Consider the following 13,341-nt stretch of genomic DNA (forward strand, 5'->3'; position numbering starts at 1 on the left):
GTAATTTCCTGCATCCACTCACGTCCCCCATACAGAGGGAGCTGAGATGAACAGCAAAAAGCAGTCTCTGGTCGAAGAATAAATCCTCATTAAAACCACAAAGATGCCTAATTTAGGTGACAAACTCCAACACCTCCGCGCTGAGAATCTTGGAGCTCAGCTGTCATTCAGGCAAAGGGGCGTGTCCGCACCCGCTGTCCAATCAGAGACGCCAGCGTATAGGCGTGGGAGAGACGGAGGCCGAGGGCGCGGAGAAGGCCGCTCTCCTGACTCTATTTCAGTCAAGTTCTTACGGGGTCTCAGTCACGGAGGCGGGAGCTTGGGAGGGCGCCGGGAAATGGTGAGTGAGGCGGGCTGGCCGAGGGCGGGGATGGGTAGCTGTAACCCGACGCAGCCCTACACAACCAGAGCGAGCTTCTATCTCAGCGGTGGAGTCTGCGCAAGGCACCTTCGCTGGCTCGGCCAGATTCGGTGGCACTCGGCTCCTCTCGGTCCCTCTCGGCCCCTCTCGGCCCCTCTCGGCCCCTCTCGGCCCCTCTCGGCCCCTCTCGGCCCCTCTCGGCCCCTCTCGGCCCCTCTCGGCCCCTCTCGGCCCCTCTCGGCCCCTCTCGGCCCCTCTCGGCCCCTCTCGGCCCCTCTCGGCCCCTCTCGGCCCCTCTCGGCCCCTCTCGGCCCCTCTCGGCCCCTCTCGGCCCCTCTCGGCCCCTCTCGGCCCCTCCTCTCGGCCCCTCTCGGCTCCCTCGGCTCCCCTCGGCTCCCCTCAGCCCCTCCTGGCCCCAGCCTCTCGGCCCCTCGGCCCCTCTCCGGCCCCCTCGGCCCCCTCGGCCCCTCCCGGCCCCCCTCGCCCCTCCTCAGCCCCCTCGGCTCCCCTCTCCCCCCCCCTCTCGGCCCCTCCTCCCCTCGGCTCCCCTCGACCCCCTTCGGCCCCTCTCGGCCCCTCTCGGCCCCACCCAGCCCCACCCGGCTCCACCCGGCTTGTCTGTGGGGCTCTGCGGTCCTCTGTCCGCCTAGCTTTGGCTCTGTCCCTGGCTCTGCGCAGCTCGACTTGGCTTCGATCGGCTCAGTGTTGTGACTCCCGGCTCGGAATTCCCAACCTCCGAATAACGGGGACCCGTTAAAGTTTCCAAATTTAAACCTCGAATATTCTCAGCTCTCCTTAAATCCCCAGGTTTCCAAATGCCAACTCTTCTCTCCTTTGGATTACAACTATGTCAACTGTCACCAGTGCTGAATTCCAGCCAGAGGCAGTGTTTTAATTATAGGCTTGGAACAAAGGAACTGGCTTTCTTTTCTTTTCCAATTTTTTTTTTACTCTTTTTGAAATTATATACCTATTGTGAAAGGTGTGTGTGTCTGTGTCTAAGTGTTACAGCTCTGCTTGGGCGGTTTTTTTTTTTTTTCTTTCTTTTTTCTTTTTTTCGGAGCTGGGGACCGAACCCAGGGCCTTGCGCTTTGCTAGGCAAGCGCTCCTACCTGCTGAGCCATCTTGATGGTACTGTGACTATTAGATAAAATGTTTTGTTGTTTTTGTGTGTCTGTGTTGAGTGTATGCTGTGTGTGTGTGTGTGTGTGTGTGTGTGTGTGTGTGTGCGCGCGCGCGCGCGTGTGTGTATCCGGTCCTGCGCGTACATGTCCGTGTGTGTGCATGAGTGCACCCACCTATTTAACATATTAAAGAGAGCTTTGGCAGCCAGTCTCCCTCAGCAACGCTTGTCCAGGGTCATTCTGTCTAGCATACCCTACCCACTACCCTAAATTCTCCAGCCCAGACACTGGACTGGGTCCCTTCCCCCAGCTACTCCGATTTCAATATAACCTCAGTCATTTTGCCTCTAGCTCTCTGGGTTGCCAGGTACCCTCACTGCTCCCTCTCTCTGACCATTTTGCTCAGCATTCCCACCCGCGCTCCATGGGCTGCTTCAGTCTGGACCCTTGCAGATGCCTCTGGCTATGTTCTTCCTCATATCTACAATAAATGACCCCAGCCTTCCTGGGAGCAGTCATTTCTTCACCATTTCAGTCAGGATCCAAACCCACATTCTGTAGGAGAGCAAGTGCTTGTAACCACTGAGCCATCTCTCCAGCATTCCCTACTCCTAGCCCATCCCTACAACTATTTTTGTGACAGGGAAACAGAAGTAAGTACTGGTAGCTACGTTTTAGAAAATTCTTAGGTTTCTTCCTACTAGCTTTTCTAGATGCACACATCCTGTGGACTGGATCAGATCTGTAAAGGACTGAGTGTGGAGATGCAGGAATAATGTTATTGTGCATTGTGTAAAGTTAACCTTGTCTTATTCAAATGCTGATTTCTCTGCCTCCATATTTGATTGCATCCCAGACCTGGAATTGTGATGCTTATTCTAAGAATCTCCAGTCTTAATGTTGTGTAAACATTTCTCCCTATTCTCTGTATTGTCAATAAAAGCTGGTCAGCCAATGGCTGAGCAGAGGAGAGAATAGGGCGGGACTCCAATCCCAGACAAAGGAAGGGTAGAGAGGGAGAGGAGAGGCATTTGCCACTAGGAACAGGTCCAGGGGTGACCATAAGAACACAGCTGGAGCAGAGAGAGCCAGACCAGTACTAAAATGCAAGTATCCTGGGGTGGCTTGGAGGTAGCCAGAGTAGTTTAGAGGAATAGAACAGATTAAAAGCTGCACAGTTACTGTGCCGTAAACCTTGATTAAACAAATCTTACCATCTCTGTCTCATTTATTATGGAGCTAGTTGGGATACGGAAAGATTTAGCTCTAGTGGTAGACATTGCCTAAAGTCTAAAAGGTCCTGTTTGCGGTCCCCAGCTTTTTTTTAAAAAAAAACAAAAAAACAAAACAAAAAAACAAAAAAACTGCACATTTTGTTTGCGTAAAGACATGATTAAACAAATCTTTACCATCTTTCTGTCTCATTTATTATGGAGCTTGCTGGGATAGGAAAGATTATTACTTTTAAAATAGCTCTAACCTAAGCCCACTGAGAGGACAGACATTGAATGGTAAAGTCTCGAGAGTTCTGTTTGCAGAGAACATGAATTTTTTCTATATTTCCCTCCCTTCCTCCTTCTCTCCTCCCTCTCTCCCCCTCCCTCCTTTCTCAGCCTCTCTCTCCAAAGGAAAAGCAGCTTTCTTTCCCTCTCTCATATTTTTCTTAAAGTTTGAAGTCCTCCTGGCTGCCCTCCTCCCTCCCTCCCTCCCTCCTTCAGTCCCTCCCTCCCCTCCCTCCCAACTTTAGATGTTACCTTCTCTCCTGTCCCTCCCTCCCTTCCTCCTCCCCCCATTCCCCTGGGGACAGGACAATCTCTCCCCCTCCTCCCTTTTCCCTTTTCCTCCCCCTCCCTTTTCTCTCCTCCCTCCTCCCTCCCTCCCTCCCTTCCCAGCCCTCCTCCTCCTCCTCCCTCCCTCTCCTTTTCCCTCCCCCCTCCCCTCCCTCCCCTCCCCTCCCTCCTCCTCCCCCTCCCCTCCCCTCCTCTCCCCTCCCCCCTCCTCCCCTCCCTCCTTCTCCCTCCCTCCTTCCCTCCCTCCCTCACCCCTCTCTGTCTCTCTCTTTCTCTCTCTGTTGTCTCTCTCTCTCTCTCTCTCTGTCTCTCTCTCTGTTTCTCTCTCTCTCTGCCTCTCTCTCTCTCTTTCTCTCTCTCTCTCCCCTCTCTCTCTCTCCCTCTCTCTCTCTCTCCCTCCCCCTCCCTCTCTCTCCCTCTCTGTCTCTTTCTTCCTTTCCCTCTCTGTCCACCTCTCCTCCCTTCCTCCCTCCCCCCTCCTCTCTCCCCTCCCTCCCCTCCCTCCCTTCCCCCTCCCTCTCCCTCCCTCCCCTCCCTCCCTCCCTCCTCCTTCCTCCTTTCCTCCTTCCCTCCCTCCCCTCCCCCTCCTCCCTTTCTTCTCATTCCTCTAGGCTGTCTAGGCTGTCAGCGTTGTCTGCCTCTGGATTTATCACGTTGAATGGATTTAAATGCTCACATTTTCATTAATGTAAAATATATGAAATCTAGAAACATGTAAAGTATTTCCAAAGGTTGCTTTGTTACAATTTTCTTTACTGGGCCTCACCTCCTAAAGATTTTCCTCCTTCTATGATACTTGGAAGATTCAAAGTGAACCTTTAGAATGTAGCCATTGCTGGCTTCACTGAAGGCCTTTCCAACTGCAGTGCAGCTGTTGTTTTTTAAATATGGGCTGGGACCAGGATAAAGCACGTCAAGCCAACATGGTTCCAGGTGGAGAGATTTAATAGGAGAATGAGACAAGGGGAAGGGACAAGAGAAAGAAGAGAAAGAGGGAGAAGGCAGAAAATGTCTGCCTTTTATTTGGAATATGAGGTAACTGCTCCAAGGTGAAGCTGGGAATTAAGCCAAAGGTATACTGGGAATGTATGGCCGTTGCCATGGCAACAGCCACCAGGTGGTGTTGCTGGGGAGTGGGGCGCAATTAGATACCAACAGCAACACTGGGTTTTGTTCCTTTGCTTTGTTGTGGGTCAGACACTGTAGCCCATTGGGAAGATTGCAGCTAACCCTTTCCTCTTGGAAGCCAGTGTGATTGAGAGGCACAGTTGAGGTTCTTGGAGGAAGAGCCTAGTACCTGATCTTCGTTCTGTCTTCTGCGTGCTAAGGACTCGGGAGAAGCTGCCCAGTGCCCTTGGGTCCAGGAGCCTCCTGGGGCACTTGTATCTGTGTTCTGACTTTGATATACCCTCCTGGCTGCATCAAGTGGGAGGAAGAGAACAGGACCAGTAGAATCTGTGATATACATCTCATACATGTTACAATGACTACTTCTCTAAAAGAACATTTTCATTCAACTACGTTTGCTCTATTACTTTTAGTGATGTAGCCAGTTGAAATTCCACAGACTTTCTGTCCCATTCTACCTCCTCCCCTTTATCTCCCCGCTCCTTCCTTCCTTTCTTCCTTCTTTCCTTCCTTCCTTCCTTCCTTCCTTTCTTTCTTTCTTTCTTTCTTTCTTTCTTTCTTTCTTTCTTTCTTTCTTTCTTTCTTTTTTGTTCTGAGATAGGGTTTTTCTGTGTAAAACCCTGGGAATTTGGGGTTGGGGATTTAGCTCAGTGGTAGAGCCCTTGCCTAGCAAGCGCTAGGCCCTGGGTTCGGTCCCCAGCTCCGGAAAAAGGAAAAACAAAACAAAACAAAAAAAAACCCCTGGGAATTCACTTTGTAGACCAGACTGGCCTTTAACTCAGAGAGACCTGCTTTCAGAGTAGTGGGATGAAAGGTATGCCCCACCACACCTGGATGACTTCCTATTTTCATGTGTGCTACTATAATAGAAGAAATTCTCTCTCTCTCTCTCTCTCTCTCTCTCTCTCTCTCTGAGTGTCCGTGTCCCATTAAGCCATCATACAGAGTTGATGTATTTTATGGCATGGTTTGTGATATGGTTTATACTAAGGCAGGAGATGGAAAAATTTTCTCACCTAAAATGAAAATTTTAATTTATATAAAATTTCTCCAGGACGCTCTGCATCCATCCTTTTATCAGAGCACAGTGAGACATGGACTGGTCATAGTCCTGCAGTAGAAATAACTTGAAGGATCTCATGTTGTTAAATTTTTGAGCAGCTGAGTATAGACAGACCTTGTAGTTAAGGACTGTATTACAGATGTGTTGTAGGACGCAGAATCGTGTAAATCTCTTCATGAGATGAGTGATGTTCATTCTCCTTTACATTCAATGCATGGGACATTTTAGGACTCAGTGACTTTCGAGGATGTAATTGTGAACTTCAGCCGTGAGGAGTGGGCTCTGCTGGACACTTCTCAGAAGGAACTGTACCGAGATGTGATGCTCGAAACCTTCACTAACTTGGCTTCTGTTGGTAAGAATGGAATTCCTTATCCTGGTTAGTTAAAGAGCAGATGTTTCCTGCTCATTAATGAGATTTCACTGGTTAGCATGTGGGAAAGGAATACTTTGTAAGTAAGTATGCTAGATTATGATGGTTCCTTGTGGACATAGAACCTGTGGATTTTTCTGTCATTTGTAATTTTTTTCCCTTTTAGGGGGAAATTGGGAAAACCAGAGCACTGGGGATCAGTGTAAAACCCAGGAAAGAGACATAAGGTGAGTCGTGCTCATCGAAGAAGCTGGAGTTCCACGGTGGAGTCTTAGTATGTCATTGGAAACAACAGCAAAACTCCAGCTTTGTGTTTATTTCTTTTTTTTCTTTTTTTTTTTTTTTTTTTTAGAGCTGGGGGCCGAACCCAGGGGCTTCTGCTTTCCAGGCAAGCGCTCTACCACTGAGCTAAATCCCCAACCCCTGTGTTTATTTTTATATATTTAAACTTATATTATTTTTATCATATAAAATATGAATATTTATATTTTGAGTAAAATATATATTACATCTTGCACTTGAAATTATTTAATTTCAACCCAGGCTTTCTTCTGGGCCTTTGAGCCTGTAGTCCACAGACACACACAGACTTTATATTTACAATAAGCCTTAAACAGCACAAGAGCTGGGTGGATACCACCCTCTGTGCTATTAGAATATACTTTCCTATCAGTAACCCCAAGTCATTTATACTATGTGTCACCTGGGCTGCTCTGCTCAGTTGGCCTGCAGCCTGCAGGGGCCATCCTCCTCCTGTTTTTCTCAGGCCCCACCCAGGAAACCTAACCCATTATGGGCTTCTTGGTGTGCCTTCCTCCTCCTGGGACCTCCTTCTTCTCAGGCCCCAAGCCAAAGGAAACCTCAAACCCCTTTACTGGAGGGTTGACTCTAAAATTGTTTGCCCAGCTCATTCAAGGATTCAGTTGGTGTGCTCATTACTGCAATCAGAAAGCAGGTATACACACAAATAGTTAAAATGTAAATATTTATTTTAAATTATTTGTGTGTGTATGGGAATGCTGGTGTGCATTGCCTGAGGTGCTGTTGGGTTACATGGGACCTCTTTCATCTCTGGAACAACCAGATTCTGGGGGTTTTCTTAACTTATATGTCTCTTAGCCATTACAATAAATAAAAAAGGACCAAACCTCAACACCTATTTTGGAAAAAATTCCATGATTTTTTTTTTTTGGTGTTTTTTAAGGGTTCCATTTTATATCTTTAAACTGGAGGGTTGACTGAAATGGCTCTTTCTTAAAAAAAAACACACTCATTTAGCATTAAAGCAATCCAGTTTGGCAGATCCACTTCCCAGTTGCTTTTTTTTTTTTTACAAGTCTCCAGCTTCTTCTCCCCCTGATGGCCCCATCTCTCCAACTCCCCTCTTTCTTCCTCCTGGTACAGTTCTCCACTGCTCAAATCAAGTGATTCAATCTAATCCCCTTTAACTAATTTCAGCTCCAGGAAAACCCCAAGGCAAACCACAACATTTCCCCCCTTTTGTCCAGTTAAAAACTTTTCCTATACTGCAACTAAGCATCATTATTACCATTCTGCAATTTACAAACAACAATATGCTGATCATACACACAAATAGTTAAAATCTTGTAAATACCACAACATTTATTTTAAAAAACTTTTTCCTATATTTGTGTGTGTCATTATTACCATTTGTCTTCGCTGATCACCCAGTTTTTGCATTAACCTGAGGATCTGCCAGAAAGGATGGTTCTAGATTGCCACCCTAAACTACTCCCTAACAGATTTACAAAATACCAGTGTTGTCTATGGTGAGAACCAAGAATGATTAATATTACCTGAAAACATAGGGTGCTCTGGAGCTGAACCTGGACAGCAAGCTGGAGCATCAGTCTTCAGCCTAACCCAGGATCATCTGCCATCTCTCAGATTTTGAAGGGCTGACCCTCTCTTATTCTGCATAATTTGTCCCCCTTCTGTGTTTTGATGGTTTTTCTTTGAAACTCCATAAGTTCTTCTTGTCTCTCTAGTAAAATGATCTAGATGAAGGCATGTACACACAAGTGCCTTGAAGATTTCCTATCTACAAACCTGAACTGTTAAGAGAGCATCAAATTCCTTGGTGAGCCAGAATAATGTTAAAGGTGGATTAAGACTTGTGCACCAATGCCCATGTGGATGCTCAATTATAAATCAACAAGAAAGCCAAACCCATTTTAGTCCTCTGTGTATCAATTACAAACATTTCTATCAATGTAAAAATATATAGAGTAAGCTCTTTTTTTGTCATATATGTTTTTTTCTTCAAAAAGGAAAGGAAAAGTAGCTATTGTTTTTCATTTTTTTGTATCCCTTAAAAAGAAAACTTATCCAAGGTTTCTCTCTTGGAGACGGTTGCCCTGGCTGTCCTGGAACTCAAATCTCTGTAGAACAAATTCAGGGCTGACCCCCTTTTTGTCCAGTTAAAAACTTTTTTCCTACTGGTGAACTAAGCATCATTATTACCCATTCTGCAATTTATCCAACTGAAATCCACCAAACCATGTCCACACCACATCTGCCACCTGAGTGCTGGGATTAAGCCAGGTGTGTGCACCAGAGTGGATGCTGGACCTAGATCACCAGTGAACTTTTTTTTCAAATATGACTATTGTTTTTCATTTTTTTTTTGAGACAAGGTTTCTCTCTGTGCTCACTCTGTTGGGCTGACCTTCAAAGAACAGTCTCTGCCACTTTGGGAAACAGTCATAGATCAAAGAAACTACATTTGAAAATAGAAAAAAAAGAAACCACACATTATGAATATCTCTTAAATTTTTTAAATGTACTTATTTTATTTTATGTGTATGAATGTTTTGCATCATTGCCTAGCACATGTGGAGGTTAGAAGGGGTGGATCCTTTAGATCTGAATTCACAGACGGTTGTGAGCCAGGAGCAGAATCTCAGTCATCTGCAAGAGCTAGTGCTCAACTGCGGAGTCACTCTCCAGCCCCAGTATCTCTGTTTTCATAATATCGATGCTTAAACTCTTTCAGAGTATTCATTATATACATGCTCTTTGAAAGTAGGGAAAGTATAGCATACTTACTGACATCCTTACTGATTGCAAAATTGTTAATAGGGAAACCATTGCTCATATGATTTTCATTCTCACAGCGCTCACATAGAACAGAGACCCCGTGAATGGGAAAGTTCACCCAGGGAAATCGTCACCCAGGTTCCAGTTCTTAAACAGAAGAATGTTCTCCCCGGAGTAAAACCCTATGAATGCAGAGTATGCGGGAAAGTTTACTCATGTTTGTCCTCTCTTAAAAGGCACACTCAGTGTCATAGCAAGCATACATGGTGTGGGAATCACATATTCGGAGGAACGTCATACCAGTGTAAGGAATGTGGGAAAACATTCATCTTTCAAAGTTCATTTCGAATACACGAGAGGACCCACACTGGAGAGAAACCCTATAAATGTAAGCAGTGTGGTAAGGCCTTCAGCTGGCCCAGTTCCTTTCAGATACACAAGAGGACTCACACAGGAGAGAAGCCCTACACATGTAAGGAATGTGGCAAAGCTTTCATTTATCACACCACCTACCGAGGACACATGAGGACCCACACTGGAGAGAAACCCTATAAATGTAGGGAGTGTGGGAAGACCTTCAGCCACCCCAGCTCGTTTCGAAACCATGAACGAACTCACTCCGGAGAGAAACCATATGAGTGTAGATGGTGTGGAAAAACCTTCAGATATTACCAAACCTTTCAGATACATGAAAGGACCCACACTGGGGAAAAGCCTTATCAGTGTAAGCAGTGTGGGAAAGCTCTCAGTTGCCTCACGTCTTTCCGAAGTCACGAGAGGATTCACACTGGAGAAAAACCATATAAATGTAGAAAATGTGGCAAAGCCTTTAGTTTCCCCAGCTCCTTTCGCAAACATGAAAAAATTCACACTGGAGAGAAGCCTTATGATTGTAAGGAGTGTGGGAAAGCCTTCATTTCTCTGCCAAACTTCCGGAGGCACATGATAATGCATACTGGAAATGGGCCTTACAAGTGTAAGGAGTGTGGGAAAGCCTTCGATTGCCCCAGCTCCTTTCAAATTCACAAGCGAACACACACGGGAGAGAAGCCCTATGAGTGTAAACAGTGCGGTAAGGCCTTCAGCTGCTCCAGCTCCTTTCGCATGCATGAGAGGACCCACACAGGAGAGAAGCCCCATGAATGTAAGCAGTGTGGTAAGGCCTTCAGCTGTTCCAGTTCTGTTAGAATTCATGAAAGGACTCATACGGGAGAGAAGCCCTATGAGTGTAAGCAGTGTGGTAAGGCTTTTAGCTGTTCTAGTTCCTTTCGAATACATGAACGAATTCATACCGGAGAGAAACCCTATGAATGTAAGCAGTGTGGTAAGGCCTTCAGCTTCTCCAGTTCTTTTCGCATGCATCAGAGGACTCATACTGGAGAGAAGCCCTATGAGTGTAAACAGTGCGGTAAGGCCTTCAGCTGCCCCAGCTCCATTCGGATTCATGAAAGAACACACACTGGAGAGAAACCGTATGAATGTAAGCAGTGCGGTAAGGCCTTCAGCTGCCCCAGCTCCATTCGGATACACGAAAGAACACACACTGGAGAGAAACCGTATGAGTGTAAGCAGTGCAATAAGACCTTCAGCTGCTCCAGTTCTGCCCGAATGCATGAAAGGACTCACACTGGAGAGAAACCCTATGAATGTCAGCAGTGTGGGAAGGCCTTCAGATGTTTTCGCTCCTTTAGAGTACATGGAAGAACTCATAATGGACAATGATCTTTTAAATGAAAATCATGTGTTAAAACCTTCCATTATCACACTGCCCTTTGAAGATATGAAAAGATTTTTGCTTAGAGAAACACTGTAACAAAATATAACTGGAAAACCATTTCTCTAGTTGTGAATCCTAGAAAAAACCCTGTGACTCTATGTGATGGGGAAGCCTTCAGTGGTTATGCAACTTAATGAGGCCACAAAGATACATAAGGGAAAAATAAACCTGTATGTTAAGTAATGTGTAAAAGCTCTCAGTTTGCTCAGTTACCTGGAAATCACAAACTTGCATTACACAGTAGCTTGATGAAGCAAGCTTGGGAAACCATCAGTAGTCTGTATCCTGGAAAACACATGAAAAGATTCACTGCATAGGACCCTTAAGTGAAAAATAATGATTAGTTTCCCATCTTAGTGAATGATCACATGATACTCATTTGAGAACTTGTGAACTCATGAAGACACCCATTGTAAAGGAATCCTATAAGTGTAGATAATATTGGGACATTCCCATGTAAGTTTGTAATAAAATTTAAGAAATGTAAAATTGAAAGAAACTGTGACTCTGGACTATAGATTTCTGTTACCTTTGCTTATGTGAACAGTGATGTTAGATTATTCTGAAAATCATCATTAGGGGTGGGGGATTTAGCTCAGTGGTAGAGCGCTTGCCTAGGAAGCGAAAGGCCCTGGGTTCGGTCCCCAGCTCCGAAAAAAAAAAAAAAAAAAAAGAAAATCATCATTAAACAATAGTACAAAAGTTTAATAAGTAGTGGTTTTTTTTGGGGGGCAGTTACTACATTTTTTATTTTATGTATGGGTACACTGTAGCTGTCTTCAGATAACACCAGAAGAGGGTATCAGATCCCATTACAGATGGTTGTGAGTCACTATGTGGTTGCTGAGAATTGAACTCAGGACCTCTGGAAGAGCAGCCAGTGCTTTTAACTGCTGAGCATCTCAAGCCCAGTAGTGGGTTTGTTTGTTTGTTTGTTTGTTTGTTTTGAGACAGGGTTTCTCTGTGTACCCCTGGCTATCTTAGAACTCATTTTGGAGACCAGGCTGGCCTCAAACTCAGGGATCTGCCTTCCTTTGCCTCCTGAGTGCTGGGATTAAAAGCATGTGCCACTATGTCTGGCTTTATAAATAATGTTTTATTAAACTTGTTACTAATTTTCCTTTTCCAAGTCTGTTGGAGTCATTAGTGAAGGGACGTATATTGCTGATATAAAAATTATTTAATTTTTTAATGAGCTTTAAAAAAAAAAAACAATTTAGTTATTGGTGAGAATTGTCCTTGTGTCCTAATCTTCTTATTCATATTTTTTAAAGAGTGATTTATTTTTATTACTTTTAGCTGTACATATTTGTGGTTCTGTAAACATGAATGTAGGTGTCCACACAGTCCAGAAGAAAGTTTTGGATCCCTAAGTAGAGTTACAGGAAGTCGTAAGCCACCAGATGACAGGAGACCTGGGAATAAAACTGAGGTTCTCTCCAACAGCAGTACCTACTGTTAACAACTGAACCGGCTCTCTACCTCATCACAGATTTCAATCATTCTTTTTATTAAGTTTTTTAAAGGGGGGCATAGATATTCTGTCTAGTACTAGGGCCCTCGAAAGGTAGAAGTTTTTTTTTTTTTTGAAAGGTAGAAGTTTTAAGGTTGCCCCCCCAAGACAAAAGTTTAAAGCAGAAGAAAGAAACTGGTCGGGCCCTGGAACTGCATGTTCCAGGAACTAGCTGACCACAGAATTGAGTAATTACACCAGCTGGTTCAGCAACTCTCTCCCAGGAACTAGTTGACCATAAAGTTAGATTAAAATCTTAAAGAACAATCTTGAGAAACAGGAAGCTTCTCCTTGTGATTTTTCACTGGTATTCTCGACATTTTTCAATGACGCCATCCCTACCCCCTTGGGTTGTGGTTTCTTCCTTTAAATACCCCTTCTCCCAGCTACTCGGGTTTGAACTCCTCTACCCCTGTGTGGGATACAGAGTCTCGACCCCAGTACACTGGTTCCTATCAATAAACCTCATGTGATTACAGCAAGGACTGTCTCTTGTGAGTTCTTGGGGGGTCGCCTCATCCCGAGACTTGAGTGAGGGTCTCCCAACTCTGGGGGTCTTTCACCTTCAAATTTATAATCCTTCTGCCTCAGAATCCTGAGTTTTGAGGTTATGGGCATGCCCCTTCATGCCTGGCTCATTCATTTCTGATCCAGAGAGGCTTGTTTGGGGCAGGAAAGAAGAACCTTTCTATGCTGTCTGTGTAATTGCCACACACATGTGAGCATGACATTTTTTATTCTTGTATATTCTCAGTCATGGCACTTTTTGTGTTTTTTTAAAATCTATTTTTATTGTTTGTTTTATGGAGTTGAGAATGGAACCCATCTCTCTGGACATGCTAGATAAGTGCTCTGCCACTGAACAGCCAGGGTCCAGCCCAGCATCACAGGGTAAACCGAGACGTACAGCGAAAGAGGAAGTGGTCAAAGCTGCTTTACCTTTCCCCAATTTCTGTCTTCTTTAAGGCTTTGCTATTTTGTGGCCCAAAGCAGCTGGCTTCTGGCAATTAATTCCTGCTGGTAGAGGCAGGGGATTAAGAAGAAAAAAAAAAAGCTTGGTTATTTGAGCTCTTTTCTCTCTGACTCAAGGGCTCCTCACTGACCAGGCAAGAGGCTCAGAGTTCATTAACTCTTCATGTGCCAGAGAGAAAA

The 13,341-nt window shown here is 45.1% G+C and overlaps 1 protein-coding gene across 1 annotated transcript; it reads left to right on the forward strand.

Annotated features, from left to right (window-relative positions):
• Positions 1-236: 236 nt before the first annotated feature.
• LOC116907204 (zinc finger protein 709-like) lies at positions 237-11,242 on the forward strand. The gene is made up of 4 exons (XM_032910163.1): positions 237-340; positions 5,695-5,821; positions 6,006-6,066; positions 8,977-11,242. Exons 1-4 carry the CDS (start codon positions 338-340, stop codon positions 10,619-10,621), a joined length of 1,836 nt encoding a protein of 611 aa, XP_032766054.1. The 5' UTR covers positions 237-337; the 3' UTR covers positions 10,622-11,242.
• The last annotated feature ends 2,099 nt before the right edge of the window (positions 11,243-13,341 follow it).

The sequence above is a fragment of the Rattus rattus genome, chromosome 8, assembly GCF_011064425.1.
Source record: "Rattus rattus isolate New Zealand chromosome 8, Rrattus_CSIRO_v1, whole genome shotgun sequence".
Classification (NCBI taxonomy): Eukaryota; Metazoa; Chordata; class Mammalia; order Rodentia; family Muridae; genus Rattus; species Rattus rattus.